This window comes from Alternaria ventricosa, assembly GCF_023758065.1.
Source record: "Alternaria ventricosa strain BMP 2768 chromosome Unknown scaffold_5, whole genome shotgun sequence".
In the NCBI taxonomy this organism is placed as follows: domain Eukaryota; kingdom Fungi; phylum Ascomycota; class Dothideomycetes; order Pleosporales; family Pleosporaceae; genus Alternaria; species Alternaria ventricosa.
The window spans coordinates 395,092-414,295 of NW_026055685.1; the positions used below are offsets into that span (position 1 = coordinate 395,092).

General features: G+C 51.7%; 7 protein-coding genes across 7 annotated transcripts; 6 read left to right on the forward strand and 1 right to left on the reverse strand.

The window, feature by feature from the left end:
• Nucleotides 1-2,477: 2,477 nt before the first annotated feature.
• J4E93_003502 (uncharacterized protein) lies at nucleotides 2,478-3,850 on the forward strand (the record flags this gene model as incomplete). Its single annotated transcript, XM_049341438.1, has 6 exons — nucleotides 2,478-2,635; nucleotides 2,690-3,010; nucleotides 3,071-3,205; nucleotides 3,260-3,337; nucleotides 3,389-3,774; nucleotides 3,825-3,850. 6 exons carry the CDS (start codon nucleotides 2,478-2,480, stop codon nucleotides 3,848-3,850), a joined length of 1,104 nt encoding a protein of 367 aa, XP_049200943.1.
• Nucleotides 3,851-4,359: 509 nt separating this feature from the next.
• On the reverse strand, nucleotides 4,360-5,536 carry TVP38 (Tlg2-vesicle protein; the record flags this gene model as incomplete). The annotated part of the gene is made up of 4 exons (XM_049341439.1): nucleotides 4,360-4,952; nucleotides 5,009-5,195; nucleotides 5,256-5,329; nucleotides 5,389-5,536. 4 exons carry the CDS (start codon nucleotides 5,534-5,536, stop codon nucleotides 4,360-4,362), a joined length of 1,002 nt encoding a protein of 333 aa, XP_049200944.1.
• A 2,618-nt stretch (nucleotides 5,537-8,154) lies between these two features.
• On the forward strand, nucleotides 8,155-10,652 carry J4E93_003504 (uncharacterized protein; the record flags this gene model as incomplete). The annotated part of the gene is made up of 4 exons (XM_049341440.1): nucleotides 8,155-8,170; nucleotides 8,362-9,492; nucleotides 10,085-10,233; nucleotides 10,284-10,652. The coding sequence occupies 4 exons, from the start codon at nucleotides 8,155-8,157 to the stop codon at nucleotides 10,650-10,652; spliced, it is 1,665 nt and encodes a 554-aa protein (XP_049200945.1).
• A 742-nt stretch (nucleotides 10,653-11,394) lies between these two features.
• J4E93_003505 (uncharacterized protein) lies at nucleotides 11,395-14,619 on the forward strand (the record flags this gene model as incomplete). The annotated part of the gene is made up of 2 exons (XM_049341441.1): nucleotides 11,395-12,171; nucleotides 12,223-14,619. 2 exons carry the CDS (start codon nucleotides 11,395-11,397, stop codon nucleotides 14,617-14,619), a joined length of 3,174 nt encoding a protein of 1,057 aa, XP_049200946.1.
• Nucleotides 14,620-14,670: 51 nt separating this feature from the next.
• On the forward strand, nucleotides 14,671-15,456 carry J4E93_003506 (uncharacterized protein; the record flags this gene model as incomplete). Its single annotated transcript, XM_049341442.1, has 1 exon — nucleotides 14,671-15,456. One exon carries the CDS (start codon nucleotides 14,671-14,673, stop codon nucleotides 15,454-15,456), a length of 786 nt encoding a protein of 261 aa, XP_049200947.1.
• Nucleotides 15,457-15,719: 263 nt separating this feature from the next.
• Nucleotides 15,720-16,881, forward strand: J4E93_003507 (uncharacterized protein; the record flags this gene model as incomplete). The annotated part of the gene is made up of 3 exons (XM_049341443.1): nucleotides 15,720-15,779; nucleotides 15,826-16,266; nucleotides 16,447-16,881. The coding sequence occupies 3 exons, from the start codon at nucleotides 15,720-15,722 to the stop codon at nucleotides 16,879-16,881; spliced, it is 936 nt and encodes a 311-aa protein (XP_049200948.1).
• A 1,229-nt stretch (nucleotides 16,882-18,110) lies between these two features.
• J4E93_003508 (uncharacterized protein) lies at nucleotides 18,111-18,953 on the forward strand (the record flags this gene model as incomplete). Its single annotated transcript, XM_049341444.1, has 1 exon — nucleotides 18,111-18,953. The coding sequence occupies one exon, from the start codon at nucleotides 18,111-18,113 to the stop codon at nucleotides 18,951-18,953; it is 843 nt and encodes a 280-aa protein (XP_049200949.1).
• Between the last annotated feature and the right edge of the window lie 251 nt (nucleotides 18,954-19,204).

A 19,204-nucleotide genomic window follows, 5' to 3' on the forward strand; every position in this document is an offset into this window, starting at 1 on the left:
CTACACAGGTTCCAGGACCAGCAATCGTCACCCATGAACATGGGGGGTTTCCAATCGCCTTTTTCGAATCGCGAGAGAGCCAGTCCTATGATGGGACCCTATGCGCAGTTCGGCATTCCTTCGCCTCTTGGTATGGGTATGGGTGGAGGTCGCATGGGTGGCATGGGCTTTGGAACGGGCATGGGAGCGGGAATGGGGCTGGGAATGGGAGGAGGCATGGGAGGAGGCATGGGAATTGGCAGAGGCGGAAGTATGGGGTTTCCGGGTCGGCCGCACTTCCTAGGCGGTTCAACGATGGGCTATCGGCAGCCTTCGCCATTCGGACTAGGCCATTCACATCAATCACACCCAATGTTTACGAACCGCCATCGCCAGAACGTCCAATCATCATGGCCACAGTCCCGTCGCAGCCCTTTCGTAAGAAGCTTTTACGATGACGACGAGGATGACGATGAGAGCGATTATGATACGTCCTCGACATACAATTATCCGAGGCGGCGAAGAGGAGGGGGCTTGGGACAATTCAGGCGTTCGCCCTACCAAAGTCGACATACACCCCGCTGGATGCATGGTCATAACAGGCGATATGAAGAATATGACGATGAGGACGACGAAGACGATGAAAGTGATTACGAAGATTACTACCCAGTGCATCGCCGAAGGCCCAGATATTAGTTGCTTTTGCGAGGCTGTGTCCACCGCTGTTTGAAAAAAATGGCATCGCAGCATCTTCAAGAAACAGAGCGTCTGCTGTGGTCGATGGCGTTGGAGCGAATGAATCACACCGCCGGGCGCTTAGCCAAATAATGCAAATGTCCGAACTGGACTTTACTCTGCGAGTTTATCGGTTCGTTTGAAAGGATCACTTCATTACTAATCCGCGTTGTCGCCAGATCTTCCCATCACCGAAGCCAGAGATCAACGTTGTTTGCTCGTATAAACGAACGGTCGTACAAGCCGCGCCTGGTACCACTAGCATCGTTGCACGCGCGTGTCACTGACCCGTGAAGGACGGAACGCAGTCTCCCGAAGCTTTGCCAGCCTCCCGGGCAGCAAACGCACCCTATCAGCGTGGAAGACGGGTGGTGTTTGCGCAACGTACGATGAACGCCCGTTTGGAACTATCGATTGCGCGAAATGCCACTCACAGTGTGGATGGGATTTTCGTCCGAGACCAATGACATGTCTGCATCCTTCACGGTTGTGCGACTGCTCGTTCCAGGGCCACGGTAGCTACGATGAACGAACGGAGGAGGCGAACATCGTGACCCCGTTCCAAGGCCATGCGCCCGAACTCGTGAAGATCTTGAGGAGATCACATCTCAGCCGCAACAAAGAAGCATGGAAGCGGAATCAGTGAGAAAGCTTCGCGATCGTGATGCATAAAGTGATAGGTTTCCGTCGGTGTATCTTTTCGTCAGAGTTACGCCATTTTTATCCTCACTATCTTGCAATATAGGTCCTGATTGAATCTCATAAACACTCAGACCGGCTTCCAGAACGAGGTTTATTCGCTATGTGTCTTCTCTTCCACTATTCATACCGTTGCCATCCCTCCAAATCAGAGACACTGCTTCTGCCCTGTCATCACCATCCGTTGATAAGCAATGAGAACCGAATATCAGTACCGGAAGAGCCAAAGGAAAGTAGGATATGCCCGAGGCTGTGGAAAAAGGAGATTTCGTCACCGCACTGTGTTGGGTGCCTGGCGAGGCTGAGCAGGCACGGCATTGCGTTACGAGAGAGGGAAAAAGAGTGCATATGACGACCCAGCGCGGTGGAACAGGCTCACAGCTTGTGTGCTTATGTGAGGCGGCAGCTTTCAAGTCCTCTGCGCAGCACATCCGGTAAGAGGATGAGGCATCACTTCAAGCCCCGGCCTCCCGGTCTCAAAGAAGCCGCGCGACATTGCAAGGCTACCCAGGTATCATCATGCGACCACCGAGTGCCTTGCCCCAGTTGCCTAAAAGCGACCCGGTTAACTCCAAAAAGTCCAGACCCAGGGTTTCTTATCGCACGCGCCAAGTTCTTGAATGCATGTCAGCCCGCATACACAAGCCTCTTTGCCCAGCCAGTCGAGTCCGAAATCGCGCAGAGCCCACATCAACTACCAAACCTCGGCGAGACAAGTCTTCGGGACAGCTCATAGCTACTGCAGCCAAGCTACCATTCTCTTGGATCTCACCGCTTGATCTGTAATTCACACCCACTGAGAGGGGGGTTAATGTTACACGATGCTATCGGTCTCGGGGCATGAGGACGAATACAGGAAGACGCATGAGGCGCGTACTACAATAAAGGAACCTTTCAGAGAGCGCGTTGGGGTCTGGAACGTCGTGGCTGCATCGATACGGTAGGAGGCTTCACTACTTCGCCGAATTCATGGTCAGCACGAGATGTGGAGAGTACATGTATGAAGGGCAGCTCGGGGGACATCTACATTATCTGCAGTTCTTAAAATCATCACACGATACAAGATGATAGAAAAGAAAACAGACGCTTCTTTAGTGGCTCCCATACCATCGGATACCTCATACGAAGATGTCGAACCCAACGGCTTCGATGCAGTCGCTACCAAGAAGCTCCTCCGTAAACTGGACTGGCATCTCATACCATTCATGTCGCTCATTTACCTGTAGGCTTCTTCTCCGACAGATCATTGCCGTACCATCCACTGATCGCTGTATAGCTTGTGCTTTTTAGACCGCACCAACATCGGCAATGCTCGTCTCGACCACCTCGAACAGGATCTCAAGCTACACGGCCTACAGTACAACGACTGTCTCGCCGTCCTATTCCCCTTCTACATCGCCGCCGAGATACCATCGAACATCATGATGAAACGAACCCGGCCGTCTATCTGGCTGACATTCATCATGTTCTTCTGGTCACTAGCGATGATACTGCAAGGCTTCGTGCAGAACTATTCGGGGCTAATGGCTACACGAGTCTTTCTGGGGGTGTTTGAAGGAGGATTGTTTCCAGGTGTCAACTACTACATCTCGCAATGGTGAGTCTCACTCTGGAAAGTTAGTAGCCGAGGTCTTGTCCCTATGCTAACTTGCCAAAGGTATGTTAGAGACGAATGCGGCTTCCGCATGGCTCTCTTCTTCTCCGCTGCAACGCTCGCCGGAGCCTTTGGTGGGGTTCTAGCCCGTGGCATCGCCGAGATGTCCGGTGTTGGTGGAAAAGCAGCGTGGGCATGGTAAACCCTCACTTACAAAAAGATCAAAGAACCACCTTCCTAACACCACTAAAGGATATTCATCCTAGAGGGCCTCCTCAGCATCCTCGTCTCAACAATAGCATACTGGTGTATATACGACTACCCAGAAACGTCCGTTCCCACCCCTTTCCTCACTTCCCACCCATCTAACCCCGCACGCAGCGCCCGCTTCCTCACCCCCAAAGAACGCACAGAAGTCCAACGCCGCCTCCACGTAGACCACGGCCACCTCTCCAACGACTTCGATATGAAATACGTCTACCAAGCCCTCACAGACTGGAAGATATACATCTTCATGCTAATCTGCATGGCGGGCTTCTGTCCCATTTACTCTTTCGCCTTATTCCTCCCTACCATTATCAAGAACATGGGCTATACTGCCAATGACGCGCAACTCATGTCCGTCCCGCCATACGTCTGCGCGTGCTTCTTCACTATCGCTGCGAGCTGGTATGCGGATCGCGTGAAGAAACGCGGTGTCTTCTTGATGGGGTTTCAGGTCGTGGCTATTGCGGGCTTTGCTATGCTTGCTGCGACGGGGAGGCCCAGTATACAGTATGCGGGTACGGTGCTGGCGGCTATTGGGATTTATCCGCAGATTCCGCTGGGAATGGCGTGGAATAGTGGGAATATTGGGGGCAGCTTGAAGAGGGGGACGGGTATTGCTATGCAGGTGATGGGTGGGAACTGTGGAGGTATTATCGCAAGTTATGTCTATTTGTCGCGTGATGGGCCGAGGTTTGTTGTTGGGCATAGCATTTTGATTGGGTTTGTAAGGTGAGTTATCGTACTGCCGCATGGTGTCGGTGATGCGGAGCTAACATGTGGTAGCATGGCGTTTTTCCTAACGTTCTTCATGTCGACGTGGTGTCGGATGGAGAACGCGAGACGCGATAAGATTGCACTGGAAGCTGGGGCGCATGAGTTGACCGAGGAACAGAAGCTGCTGGAACGGGAGCTTGCCGATAACGTGCCGTGGTTTCGATATACCACCTAGAAGTTGGGTTAGTAGTCCGCAGTGACTGTCAGATCTGACCTTGAGTGTCTTGTGCATACTAAACCCATGCGGGTCATAACTTCATTATGGCATTAAGAATATAACAGTCTATGTATGATACAATCAACAATTACGCTCAGAGCATTCTGGTGGGTTGCGTAGGCTGCATGGCCCACTCCGGAGGGTCCTCGTCGTATCTCCTCTCCGTTGGTCGGTTGACTTGGGTTGGTTGCATAGATGACCAGATCGGGGGCCCCTCGTCGTATTGCGTATCGAACGCACGTTCAACATTTGGTACCAGCTCGACGGCTTCGGCCTTCTTGACCCTTCTGAGCTCTTGCTCCTCCAAGAGTGTCTTCTTCACCACGCGCATCTTCATGTAGATCCAGATACCCATGGCGATAGTGATGACAAAGATAGCGCCGAACATGACCGTCTTGATTACGTCGTCGTTGCTCTCCTGTAGGAGCAGTACACCGAGGTAGACGAGGAAAATTTGCTTGGGCAGAGAAAGGAAAGTAGCGACGACGAAATGCCAGAACTTGACGTCGCAGGTTGAAAATACGGCGGTGGAAAAATGCGCTGGAATGGCGGACAGACGGATGACGAGCACGATGGTGAAACCACCATCACGCGTTAGACGGGCCATGGCACCGTAGTTTAGATTGGTGCGCTCCAGTTTGAGAGCCTTGGAGCGGAAGGCGTATTTGAAAGCGTACCATGTGCCGACTGATTAGGTTGTTAGTATGTCTTGCATGGACTTGTAATGACATGGTAAGGCTTACCTTCGCCAATGAATGTGCCTGCTGCAACAATGGCGAACCCGATCCACAGACCATAGACGACACCACACAGCAGCGCAATGATCTCATGACCGAATAAAGGAGGGAAAGAAATAATGATAAGAATAGCAATGGGGATTAGCCATCCTGCTGGTAGGTCTCGCACTTTCTCGGACCACGGCCGTAATTTCTGCACAGACACCGTTAGCCACGTGTTCGTCGGCCCCAAAGCAAAACACCGAAGACTCACCTCAACGACGGCGTCGTGTTTTATCGTGATGATAACGGTCAAAATACCGATAACAATGAACAATATGTGCCATGCTATATGCTGAGTCAGCCAAAAATGTTCCGTGGTCGCATAGGCGGCGGCGTGGTCTTACGGATGTATTTGGGGGCGAGGAAGAACCTTTTCCAGTCGAACTTCTGGTACTCTGTTTCTTCTGGCGGGCCTTGCGACTTCTTTTTCTTTGGTGCTTCGTCCATCATGCCTGACATTTCAATGTCGCTTTCACGTTTGCGGAACCACATCGCGGAGGGTTAGAATGTGCTGGCGGATTCCCGCGGAGGAGTCGCCGTGTTAGGAGGCCAGGTTGGGGCGTAACTGCTGCGCGTCCAGGGTCCAAGCGCAAAACGAATGTGAGGTCGTGAGAATCGGTTATCGCTATCTCCCAACGACGTATGGGGAGCGCAGGTGGTGAGAAGGAACGCTGGGCAAAAGTAGGTCGGCGGTGCGGTTGCGGTGGGTGTTGGTGGCGCGCAGCAGGAAAGGGGAGTGATGTATCAAGCTTCGCAGTGAAACCGGCATAGCCACATCCGCGTAATCCAAGCTCCGGCCAATGGCGACGCGCCAGACGTTGCTATGTGAGACACTGGCGCGGGAGATCGGCGCTTGCAACCTGGCGCCAGTTTTAAAACCTATCACAGTTTCGCCTGGTTTGCGCATCATTTGAAAGGGATCGGCACGGGAAATTTAAAGGTCTTGGGGTTGTGTGCTGTATCCATCGCCGTTGCAAACTCGATACCCGAAGCGCTGGACAGATCTGGGGGTGACTCGCGGCCGGGGTCTTTCAGAAGTGATCGTATGAAGTGGGCGGTGCATGCAGCGCCTCAGCCTTGTTCTCGTGTCCGTTTGGTGTCAGCTCAGACGAAAGGAAAGCCAATATTATATTTAGGTAGCGCCGCTGATCGCTATACATACACGCATCATCAACGTGGATGACCGTTGAAATATGTGGAGTTCCCGGCGCGATGCGTAATGCCGCCGTGGCACTCGCAGTCGATCCGGCTCAAAGGCATACATAAGGTGGCAGATGCAGCTATGGACAAAGGGTGTTTTCTTCTCAGGCCGAAACATGATCACGTGATCATCAATGAGTCAGGCATCAGGAAGGTGGCATCGTGGTGGTCCTAGCGGTTTTGTCAAAAGGTTCGGTGGATCTATCGATACAGTGTTCGTCAAACTATGATGTCTTCTCCCCAAACGTCCATCGACATGCAGCTGCAAGATACGAATCGCCATGAGCGCCAGCCTGAGTCTTCATACCTCATTGTCGAAGTACCCGTGTTTCCGTTATCATGGCACCTTCCGTGCGTCCTACCGGGCTTTGCTCTCACATTTACCCAAACAGGCAAGCGGTTCATCCCATCATGTCCTTCTATGCGACACTTGGGCAGCCATTCATCGTCCTTATCTTCTTCTTTGGCATCTAGCTATCTCTCCCTGTTGCGCGTTAGACACCCGAGTGTTTCCGACCAAACTTTTGACTTACGGTTGAAAGTTTTCGTGGCGCGATGATACAGTAAGAGTTCTGCATTATCTACGATGCTCGTCAGTTCTTGATTAAAAGGTTTCCAAATACCGCGAGATTGGTACTACTCACATGTATATCATAGGTTCCTGCCCCGAATTTGATCCTCAGAAGTGCTGCCAACTTCGCAGGGTCGATGTTACTCCCCGATATCGATTGCGCATCTTCAAAGTCCGACAGATCATCGTCCTCGTCATAATCTCTTATCGAAGGCCTTGATACCTTGACGTATGCGATTGGTTTGGATGTTGACATTGATGTCGCTTTGTTACTCTTTTCAGTGGTAAGAGAGGAGTCTTGAAGAAAGCTGTTGTCTTTCTCTTCTTCACCTTGCGCAGGACGTCACCAGGGTATTTACACACATATCGTGAGGTAGCGAGCAGGCTGAAGGGCGCGTGCATTACCTCAATTCAGCTGCGGCTGTGCATGCGCCCAAAAACTTCAACGAGCTCTCATAGGCAGCAAACGTCGGTTCGCCAGTGCTGCGCCATGCACTTCGGGATGTGACCCCATACAGCTCACCGGCTGAGACACTGTGGAACCAATCCAATGCATCCGTCTAAATTAGGTCGGCAGTGAAGCAGCCACATCTTACAACCTCAGGCACTGGACTCGAGGACGGGCGATTACCACAAAGGACTGACCGCTCAGCCTTGTGCGGCTCAAGGTCCTCCATGAGGCATCCACATATAACAATGCGATACGCCGTAGGGGCTGTCTCGAAACTCAGACAATTGTCTTTGTGCAGTGGACAATGCCTCCCTCGTTCGACATGCGCGTGTTCAGGGCAGATGCCCCACCAAACAAGGCGCGTCGGAGTCCGGTCAAAGGCCCCGCCCCTCTAAGCCTACGGGGCACAGAACAACGTACGGCTCAACCCGAAACCCACAACTCGCAACCGCCGAATGAAGCAAGAGAGGGAGTATCCATACCAAATCAGTCTGACGTGTTGGTACCTGGTTCGCGGCTTCCCGTTCTGAGATCCGAGCACATCTCGCCACCACCTGCCAATCGACCCGATTCAAGCGCTCACTGCCTGAGCGACGCTGGTCTTAGACCAAATCAGCATCCAATAGCCTCATACACCGCGCCACGTCGTGACTCTTTCCATAGGTCATCGGACGGTAGCGTACATGATGACGACAGCCCCCGGTCCTTGCGTAAGTCACAGTCACCAGATTGTGACTCGGATGCCATCGACTCGCACGCAGACAGAATCGCGTGGCCGACTGCGCATTATCGTGGCTCACCAGCATCATCCATAACATGGATCGACCACCATCCAACAGGGGGTTCCTTGCCTGGCCATGACACAGAAGCTGGAGCAGAGGACACACAATGGGAAAGCGACGAGGTATGCTTCATCATGAGAGATTCTAGCTGAGCTTGTCTAATCAGAGTCCCTTCAGCCTGCCTCACTCGGCCATTCCCGCTCGTTCTCAGAGGAGTCATGGGATCCTGTGCGCGCCTACACGTCGTCACTAGGCCCTCCGGCATGTCGGAACCTTTTGATTTCACCGAAACTAAGCGTCACAAATATATCAGACGCTGGTGATCAGCAGCAATTGCATGAAGAACGCAATCTTCGGCCCCCAGAAGTCTCGTTCGACGAAGACCTAGCGCAGTCATTGGCCTCTTTGCCACCCCTAGGCGACAGGTATGAGCTACAACAGGAGATCATGGATGCGCGTCTGAGTACACGAGACAACGAGGGCCAGGTCGAGACATTCGTTTCCAAGGCCAAATTGCGTCATGTGATAACGGTCGACTCTGTGACGCGAGAACTGACTAGGACTGCGACACAGTCCACAGTGCAGCTTTCATCCGAAAAAATCCAGTCCTACGCAAGGATAGTTTGCACAGAAGCGGAGGATGAAAGGCAAAAGGGAACGACCAAAATCACGACGTTCCGCAAAATATTTGCACTCTTAGTGCTAATCGAAGCTGTTTCTTCGATCGTGGACTTCGTGAGAGAGGGAGTCACGGATCAAGATTTACCCCTCGTGAAGCATGACGGAGCCGGCGAATTGTATCGCAAAGGTGGTCAAATCTGTGTTCCTCGTGGTTGCTTCAAGGAATGGTCACCCTTGAAGCTTGAGAACTTTCAACGCTATCAGTGGTGGCTACTTGCCACATACTTCTCGCCACCCGATGACGACGGAGTAGTAAAGAACTACAAACTCCAAGACCAGCACATCCTTCCTTTCCTCACCCCAGGAAATGCTTTGAGTCAGTCTATTGACAAGACTGGTGGCTACGGAAAGGTAATCATGGTGAAGATACCCTCCGATCACCATAATTTCAGTGATACGCGGCTCTGCGAGCGCGGTTTCGCCGTCAAACAACAAGTTCACGACGAGAATCGCGACGCTTATAAAAGAGAGATTGAGATACTGATGAAATTCAGTGGCGGGCGAAGTCATCCACACATAGTCTCCCTGCTTGCAACGTATGAGCAGTTCAACAGATTTAATCTGATCTTCTACCGCGCGGAAGGCGATTTATTCGACTATTGGAAGAAGCTCAAACCATACCCGGTCCTCCATCACAGCAATGTCAACTGGTTTGCCAAGCAGTGTAGCGGGCTTGTCGAGGGCCTGTCGAAACTTCACAAACTACTATCGTTCACCAAACCTCAGTTTAAAATCGAGGAGGAGCAAGTAGAATACTCATATGGTACGTCACCTCGATTAAAGCGAAGAGCCGAAGGCAACTACTTTGTTGCCACTGCGTGGGCATTGCTTCACTTAACAGTGCCCTTTATTGAGTTAACATATTGCAGACATTAACGAGAGTATTTCAGCTCCGTTGGAAAAGAGTGTGAGGTTTGCGCCGATGATTGATCGTGTCGACACAGGCTCGTCAATCCTTTCAAATGGTGTAAAAGAGCGTCCGACGAGTCCACTCAGATCCCACTACGAATTTGGCGACCACAGCCTGCCGTCGCTTAGCCATCAACTCAACGACTTTAGCAATGCACGAAAGAAAGTATACGGCCGCCATGGGGACATTAACCCCAGCAACATCCTTTGGTATGACGACGGCGATAGCGATGACGATGGTTGCACATTGCAGGGGACGCTTAAAATCACTGACTTCGGACAAGCAGAGATACATTCACTGCAGAGCAAGACTGATCGTCGAGAAAGGCCCAACACGATGACATACCGACCCCCCGAATGCGATTTGCCTGATGCGTACATGCGACAGTCTTACGATATCTGGTGTTTAGGCTGCGTTTACCTTGAGTTCGTAACGTGGTTGCTAGGGGGCCGTGAGCTCGTGAAAAGATTCAAGCGGTCAAGGTCAATGACCGACTACTTTCTTCGATTTACGACTATTGATACATTCTATGAAGTGGAGAAGGACCCTGAACTTCCTGGAATACGGGCCAAGGTCAATCCGAGAGTCACTGCCGTACGTTACATTCTTCAACGACATGACACACCGCTAACAATATGAGATAGTTCATCGATGAGCTACATCGACACCCAAACTGTACTCTTTACTTGCACGAGGTACTGAACTTGATTCAGTTTGACATGCTGGTAGTCGACTCGATGGAGCGCAAGTCTTGCATGGATGTGTGGCATTCGCTAGACGCCCTATACGACAGATGTCGTCGCAATGCGGATTATGCGACGATGAGCAACCCTTGGTGCAACATGAGGCGTACTGCTTCATTCGTTGAGCAATACGTCACGTCAGCATCGGCGGAGGCCATGCAAGACGATCCACCAAGTCCAAATTCAGAAGCTCCAGCAGTACAACCGATCGCATCGAGAAGAAGACGCTTGAGCCGTATACCCAAACTCAAGTCTCCTTTACTCGCATAACCTCGGATGGAGTGATTGAGACGATGGCTGTACTGTGCCGGTCGATGAGCGAAAAGCAGGCTATGAGCCACATGTCTGAACGAGCGTTTTCCCCTCAGGACAAGCTCTGGAGGCTTTGGAGTATTCTGAAAGTGCGCTGTGCTTTGAAGTTCCTTGCTATAGCGATCTGGGACGGGTGCGCATCATGCAGGCTTTGGCAGGTACTGAGAATCCCCAGATCTGCGCGGTCCCTGTCGCGAGGCTACGCGACGGCGATGAGCCCGCTGATCACTGTGTTTGTAATTACGAGCGGTGTGCATAATTGCTTTTTTGCCCTCTCCCACGTAGGCGTTCATGCGCTTCAAGGAACAGGTGGGGTCCACCTGCACCTAGCCTGTGGGGTCCAATATTTACTGCGTCCTCTGAACGCTTTGGGTCATGTTCCCGTCTTTCGCAGCTGAGCTGAGCATCACTTGCGAGGCTGAGCGTTACCCACGGCATGAGCATCCCGGGACTTTTACTCTGATTCGATCATCATAATGATGTGGCGCACATCCATCACAAATCGGACTTCAGCTTGCAAGCGGCTCTGCAGATTAACCGCATGTCATAAGGTGTTACATGTGTCCGTGAAACCTGGCTTTGCCGATCCGTAGGGAGACCGCGACTTCGTCCTGAATAACAACTTCTCAAGATTTAGCATACACTGTTTGCGAATATTCGTGTCGAACCTGGAGGGAAACACGTGGATCTAACCAGCGCGATGTTTGCCCCTACTGCCCTGTCTCTGATACTCTTCGTCGTCATTGGCTGCCTGGTGTGGGGAATCAGAGCGCGCGCGATCCAGCCGACCCGACCCGAGAACCTAGCCAACAACAAGGAGGAACGCTCCGAAGCACCCACTCTAGCGCCCGGATTGAGCGATGAAGAATTAGAAGGTCTCATTACGCCCAAGACCTTATGCTCCAATCTAGTCGAGACTATACTCGGTCGTCTAGCAGCAGCAACTTTCCACGATCCAAACCGCCTTTACCTGCCGGAAAACGCGATCAAGGAGGTGATCGTCCAGACAGCGATTGAGCAGGAGCTGGCTAAGATTGAGAAGTCTCCAATAGAGCAGACCGCTAAGTGGGATCGTGAACGTCGGTCTCAGCTCGCGACATGGATCCGTACCAAGGCCCCCAAGGTATTCGCTATCACTATCCAATGCGACTTCGAACCATCTCTTCTGCTCTTAGCTATGGCTATATTCCAAAAATGGGCGTTCACTGATGAGAAACTACCAATCGATGACAAACCGCCAAGTCAACAAATCTTTCTTCCACAGATCTGGAATCAACTCAAAATCGTCAACTTCCGAGAGAACCAGTGGAAGTGTTTAGCTCCAGTGTTCATACAGCAGAAGTATGGCTATGATCTGAAAGCGCAATGCATATTTCCGTTCACTTCAGATGGGGCACAACCAAAGGACGGTGCTTTCAGTTCGGTATATCGGGTCACGATACACAAGGACCATCATGAATATCCAGAGATACGGCAGGTACGTCAGCAGAAGTATATATTGGATCTTTATCGCTGAACTCTTAAACAGGTGGCGCTCAAGGAGCTTAAAGTACCACAAGGAGAAAAGGAAGCTGCTGGAACCGACCGGGCCTGGAACTTTGAAGCTACCGCTCTCGAAGCCATCAGGAAGCTCAACCATACCCATATCGTGAAGTGTATAGCAGCTATCCGAAGAGGCCACAGCCGCTACTTCATGTTTCCCTGGGCCGACGGGGACAGCTTGCGTGATTTTTGGGACCACACGCCACGAGAGGCCCCAAATGCTTGTATCATCGAACACACCATCGTTCAACTTAGAGGTATCGTTGATGCATTGGACCAACTACATAATTTCAACAGCGGGCGGCCAGAACAGCATAGCGGAGCCGATGGCTTGACGATACGGGTGGGCGACCCGAACGCTGCGGAATCGTATCCGAGCGGCGGAAGTGATGCCGGTAGCGATAACGGGCTTGACAACGAAGTGGATGAGTACAAGAATGCGGACAATGCGGAGTCCATCAGGCATGGTGATTTGAAGCCGGAGAATATCCTCAGATTTCTCACCAATGGATCTAAGTCTGGCCTGGGGACCCTGAAGATCGCAGACATGGGCCTGGCTAAACGGCATGTGGTGGCTACGCAGTACAGACCGAAGCCTACAAGTACCAGATACGGTACCCGACGGTACGAAGCGCCTGAAACTGTTACTGGTCGAAATGCACGCTCCCGACTCTATGACATCTGGTCGATGGGATGCATTACGTTCGAGTTCATCATCTGGATCTTATACGGCAATGACGAATTGAACAACTTCTACAAACAAATCGAGGGGAATGCACAACAGATTTGCCAGTACTACGAAGTCTTGGACGCGAGCGAACCGGAAAGTGCTAGAGTTCACCCTGTGGTCTTGAAGTGGATGGAGCACATTCAGAACAAAGATCCGGAATGTTCACCAGGGCGAACCTCAGCGACCAAAGATTTGCTCAAGATCGTACGCGAGATGTTACTAGTCGTCAATCTTCCTCCCAACAGGAAGAGTGATACTCTGAGTGGTCGACCTCTTCAACCCCCAGCACTCGGTCAATCTGTCACAAGGTATCGAGCTACGGCTGCGCAGTTTCGGGACGAACTTGACATTATATTGAGGAATCGACACATGCCCACTTACATGTTCACTGGCAAAGACCGCACCAACGTCAGAACGCCAACCTTCACGGCCCCAATGCTATCGCCGAACAGTGCTAATCTTCCACTGAGCAGCCTACCGCCTCCAGGACCGCTCAGGAGTGGAGTTCTCGGCCAACCTATTGGTGCTGACTACACCCTTCCACCTCTCAAAGACTGGGAGTTCAATATCGATAATGATTTCGCTCATAAAGTTGTCGCAACTGTCGATGGGCAGGAATTTATCCCGCAAACACACATCGCTCATCGACTTTGTGCCGCATGCTCGGCGCGAGACTTCCTACAAGGCGGTTTCAGCATCGAAGAGCGGGTGTCAACGTTGGAAGACCGTGCACCGGAATGCGATTTGTGCAGAATGCTGTACGAAATCCACAACCAAGCCGAAGAGCCCAAAGGAGATCCGGCGGTATTCCACCGAGACCAGTCGAACATTGTTTTGACGGGCGACTCATATCCTGTTCTTTCTCTAATCAGAAGTCCAGAAACGGACCTTCCGTGTCCAATCCAAATTGGCTTCCCGGAGCTCCCAGAAGCTGGGTCAGACGCGTTCTTCAGCATCGTAAAGCTTTGGCTCAAAGATTGCGATACGAATCACACAGGATGTGAGGGGTTATACCATAGCCTGCCGACAAGACTCCTCGACGTGGGTACTCTCGGTACGCCTATGCTGCGCCTTGTCGAGACGAAGCGAGAGCAGATCCCGAGCAAACAGTACATCGCGCTGTCGCACCCCTGGGGAGATACCACCAAGTACACACCGTTTTGTACCCTGCCAGAGAATTTAGAAGACTATCTTCAGGCCATTCCCGAAGGCGATCTTCCAGCAACCTTTCATGACGCTGTCAACTGCACACGGAAGATTGGCATCCGCTATCTGTGGGTAGATTCTCTCTGCATCATCCAAGGTGAATACGGAGACTTCAACGATGAGTCTAAAAACATGGAGGCAGTCTTTAGTGGAGCGTATTGTGTACTTGCTGCAAGCCGAGCGAGCAATCAACGTGATGGCTTCCTTGATCCCAGACCGCAGCGTGAGTACATCACCATTCAGCGAGACAACGAAAAGCCCTTCTTTGTCTGCAAGACTATCGATAACTTCAGTAAAGATGTTATCGAGGGGTCTTTGAACCAGAGAGGTTGGGTGTTGCAAGAGCGCGCGCTGGCACGACGGACCATCTACTTCACGGAGAACCAGACATACTTCGAGTGCGGCCAAGGCGTTCGATGCGAAACCTTGGCTAAACTGCACAAGTGAGTCATGACACCCTCTGCTTGTTTGATCATCATTGACCCAAAGCCCAGCAATATGGCCGATTTCCTCGGTGACCCAAACTTCCCGAACAAGGCCATGCGAGCCAACCGCGCACGGAAGATTGCTTACTTTCAAGGCCTCTACAAGCAATACTCTCGTCTCGACTTCACCCGCTACTCCGACCGTCCTTTTGCCATTGCGGGTCTCGAGAAGCGTCTACAAAGTGCTTTCAACACAAGGGGAGCGTTTGGCATCTTTGACGATGGCGACAAAGAAGACGGCGGACTCTTCCATCGGAGTCTCTTGTGGCAACGCGGCGAAGAAAACGGGGATCTTCCGAACATGCCCACGATTGAGTTTCCACCAGCGCGCAAGGTGAAAGTCCCAAGTTGGTCCTGGATGGCGTATCGAGGTGGCATAGACTACATCGATCCGCCTTTCGACCAAGCAGACTGGGAGCGCACCGAGATAATCCCGCCTTGGACGCGTGGCGGAAGCAAACACTCCACGACAGACACCAGTCCACAGGAGGACGAGATCGCCATCATAGCTCGGGTTCGCGACTTCAAAGTCGCGGGGCGATTGCCAGAGGAGGTTAAGATAACGTATGATGCTGAGAGGACAAGCGCGAGCGATGGCCAAGTCACTCAGTGTGTCATTGTCGCGAAAATGAAGGGCGGCAGCTCGAATTTGCTGAGGCGATATTACGTCTTGCTTGTCACAGCGACGCAGGGGACGACGGGGAGGGGCGAGAGGAGGTATAGGAGGGTCGGAGCGGGGTTTATGTTGGGAAAGTACATCTCATTAGAGGGGGAGGGTATCGCGGCGAGGATCGTTTAATGAAGTCCTTCATCTGTTTCGTGAGATGCAGGTTTTATGCTGTCCCTGAGGGCAGAGGTTTTGACGCGCTATCACGTGACGTACCTCCCCGCCTTAATTCGTGCGGCGCGGACTGATGCCTGGAGGACGCCTTAACCAATAACGATAACAACACCACGACGCGAGCCATGCCGCCAATGCACCAAGGGACGGCAGCTAAAGTCTGCCCTCCTACTGGAATCACTTGACGTTCCTCTTCTTCTTCCTCCCCTCGTCGCATCATCATGGCCGAAGCAGCAACACCATCGAACTCGGAACAAGTCGCGGACGATGACCTCTGTCCCGTAAGCATCACACGCGAATACGCGTATCTTGACTAATATACCCCAGATATGTCAGCTCCTCCTCTTCACGCCTGTGAAAACCCAGTGCAACCACCTGCTATGCGCGTCCTGCATGGCACAATGGTCCGACGCCTCCAACACGAACCGCATCGAGCATACCAGCTGGGATGTGAACCTCGCAGATTTCGATGCGAACTACGATCCGACGTACGACCTCGAGTGCAACTGTCCGATGTGCAGGACGCGTACTAGTGCGACTCCGGATAACGCGCTGGCAAGACAGTTGGAACTAAAATATCCTATCACGTATGCCGACAGGCGCGTGGAAGAGGAAGAGGAGAGAGGGTCGCGTATTGGCCGTGATGGCTTTGAGGGCGTCATGATGCTCATAGGAAATAAGCATAGCCTTATTAGGAATGCTGGAGATGCTAATGAGCATGACTGGACGTTCTTTGTGCGCACGTCGAGGCCTGATTTGATTAAGGAGGTGCATATTCATCTGGTATGTTCTCAGTTTCGGCTTCGCCTCTGCCAAAGGGAGGCTCGATACACGATCGCTCGCTGCAGATGATAGCCCCATAGGAGTCCAAGAAGATCATGGAGGCGTGCAATTCGAAACGCCTGCGCGCCGACCACTTCCTATCGCTGCAGAGCTAACACATGATAGCATCCAACATTCCGACGATCCCACGTCATCTTCCGAAAGCCACCTTATGAATTCGAAGCTCGAGGCTGGGGAACCTTTGTCATTCGTACCGAGATCGTACTCAAGCAGCCGTATAATTGGATTATCGATAATGCTGGCACCAGGCAGCAGGCTCTCGAGCTGGAATGGACCCTTGATTTTGAAGGGGAAGGCAGACAGGGCAGAGTGAGAGCCAAAGTGAACAGACTTGATGCTGCAGCCAACAGCACCGGTCGGGTGTTACGGTCCAGGCAACCACCTCCAAGTGCACCCATTCCGGATGATGACGATGACGAGCTAGACGACGATTACGAGGCCGCCCAAGACGAAGACGAAGACGAAGACGACGATGAAAGCTCATCAGATGAGGACTTTGAGGAGGGAGCCAGTGAATACGTTGAATCGTCACGAAGATAGCAACCGTGGACGCCAAAATATCTCCAGCAAGGGCTTCGCGACGTCTTAAATTCGATCACGAACGCCTGTCGATCATCTTCTCGAAATAGCCAACTCAGTGGCAAAGCTCCTCTTTCGGTCACTGAGCTGCGAATATGCATATCTTTGGGGAAAAGAAATCCAATGATTCAAACGTGCTGAAACTATGCAGACATTTTGAGACGCGGCTTGCTAATAATCGCCGAACCGAATAGCATTAACCTATACAACCTTTACTGCCATCTGTGTAACCACATGGAACGATAGGCGCGTGTGCATGTACTAGTCTGGAAGGGCGTGGTTCGCTGTTCGCATCTCATTCGCTCTTCCCGGCACTTGCGCTGGCATAGTCTTCCAAATTGAGACCTCGCCAGCCAGCTGAAGGGCTTGGCATGCTACAGCAACCTGTGCACTATCTTGGCAAACGTCAGCAGGCTCGAAGTAGGGACAGTGTTCGGCGAATGAACGAATGCTCAGCCTGGTCCGCAGCATCTTGCGAGACCGAAGACTTGTGCACGCTGAGCTTATTTGAAAGCTTGGCGGCGCATGCTGGTACGTCCGACATTGGCAGTCATCCTGGCAGGTCGGCACGGCTCAATGCTCTTGCACCGCTCACACCGACGCCATGGTTGGCTTTACCGATCTCGGATACACAGAATTGTATCGTGTAACAACCGCCATGCAGCAGATCTGCAAGGCTCACGGCAGACGGCGCTTCCTTGCCAACAGCTAACGACGCCTCCGTAGCGCAAGCTTCAAGAATACACTTCGGATCACACAACCTCTCCTGGCATGCAGTCGCTCTTATGCAAGCCTCTCCGTTGACATAACGCGGTTTTCATTGCCTGCGCCTCACTGGTATTGTTTCTAGAAGCGTGACACTAGGACCTAACGGCCCCCCAGATACACAGATCTGAACGATCGTTCGGTACAGATGGCTCACTCAAGCTTTCTACCACAGCCATGCTACTCTTAAAATGGCCATGTTATGGGGCGAAGGCTTATCACATACAGCGATGGCCTTATTGCTACCCGTCGTCGATTACGGACCGACGCGATCTGACCAGATGTTTCACCGTCACGAAGCAACATCCTCGTAGCTGGCGTCTTGTATATATGTTCAGGTATTGTAGCTGCCTTGTTGCTCAGCTCTCTCATCAATCCAGTCATACCACCACCCACGATCATCAGTTTCTTCCATTTGTTTCATCATGGATCTTGCACGTTATTTCAGTTTACGACGGAAGACTACCGGCAGTCACAACAGTACTCACCCAGCGCATGGAAAGGATAGGACTTATCTGCCCCTACTTGCAAGTCCCATCAACGAAGATGTCCTCGAAGTAGTGTCGGGTAACTCTTCAGATTTGGAGAAGGTCAACACCCATACAAGCACACTCGACGGTTCGAATGACGCCACTACGTTTGCTGGGAATGGCAGAACAAGTCGCGGAAATATCATCATTTACAAGCAACATACTGAAGCCAGTACGATAGAGCTCTTCTATGATCTCTTCTTCGTTGCGAATCTTGCGTACTTTACAGCTATGCATCAGCATACCGACGCAGAGTGTATGTACAGCTCTAAAAACTTGGATGCACTAGCTAACAGACTACTAGCACTCATCAACTACATCAAGCTCTTCACACTGATGTGGTTTACCTGGCTAAGCGTCACACTTTTTGACGTGCGCTTCAGCATCGACTGCGTATGGAACCGCTTTCACAAAGCCATACAATTCGGCATTTTCACGGGCTTTGTGTATGCTGGACCGGTCTTCGACAAGTACAGCACCAGTGGTGTCGAGAAATCGTACCGAAACTTTGCTATCGTGCTCGTCATCGGCAGAATCGCAATCGCTGTTCAATACGCTGTGGTTATGTGGCAAGGTCGCATGTTCCGTCAAACATTGATCCCGTTAGGGCTCAGTGCAGGTGTACATGCTGCTGCTGCGATATGCTATGCCGTTACCATGGTTGTATTTCCCAAGGGCCGTGTTGGTCTTGAAGAACAACTCGCATGGTATGTAGTGCACTCCGCGTTCGGTTTCTAGACTAACAGAATGCGTAGGGTCATGATATCAATCATTGAAGGTCTTCTCATCTTTCTCATCGCCATGATATGGCGCATCATCAGTTTCAAATACACTCATCTAGCGGAGCGGCTGCAACTCCTTACGCTCATCATTATTGGGGAGGGTATCATCGGAATGGTCAAGAGCGTGGCATGTATTACCAAAGGCCAAACGAGCAACAACATGAGTGAAATTGGAACCGTCATCGCGGCCATTCTTCTCTTAGTATG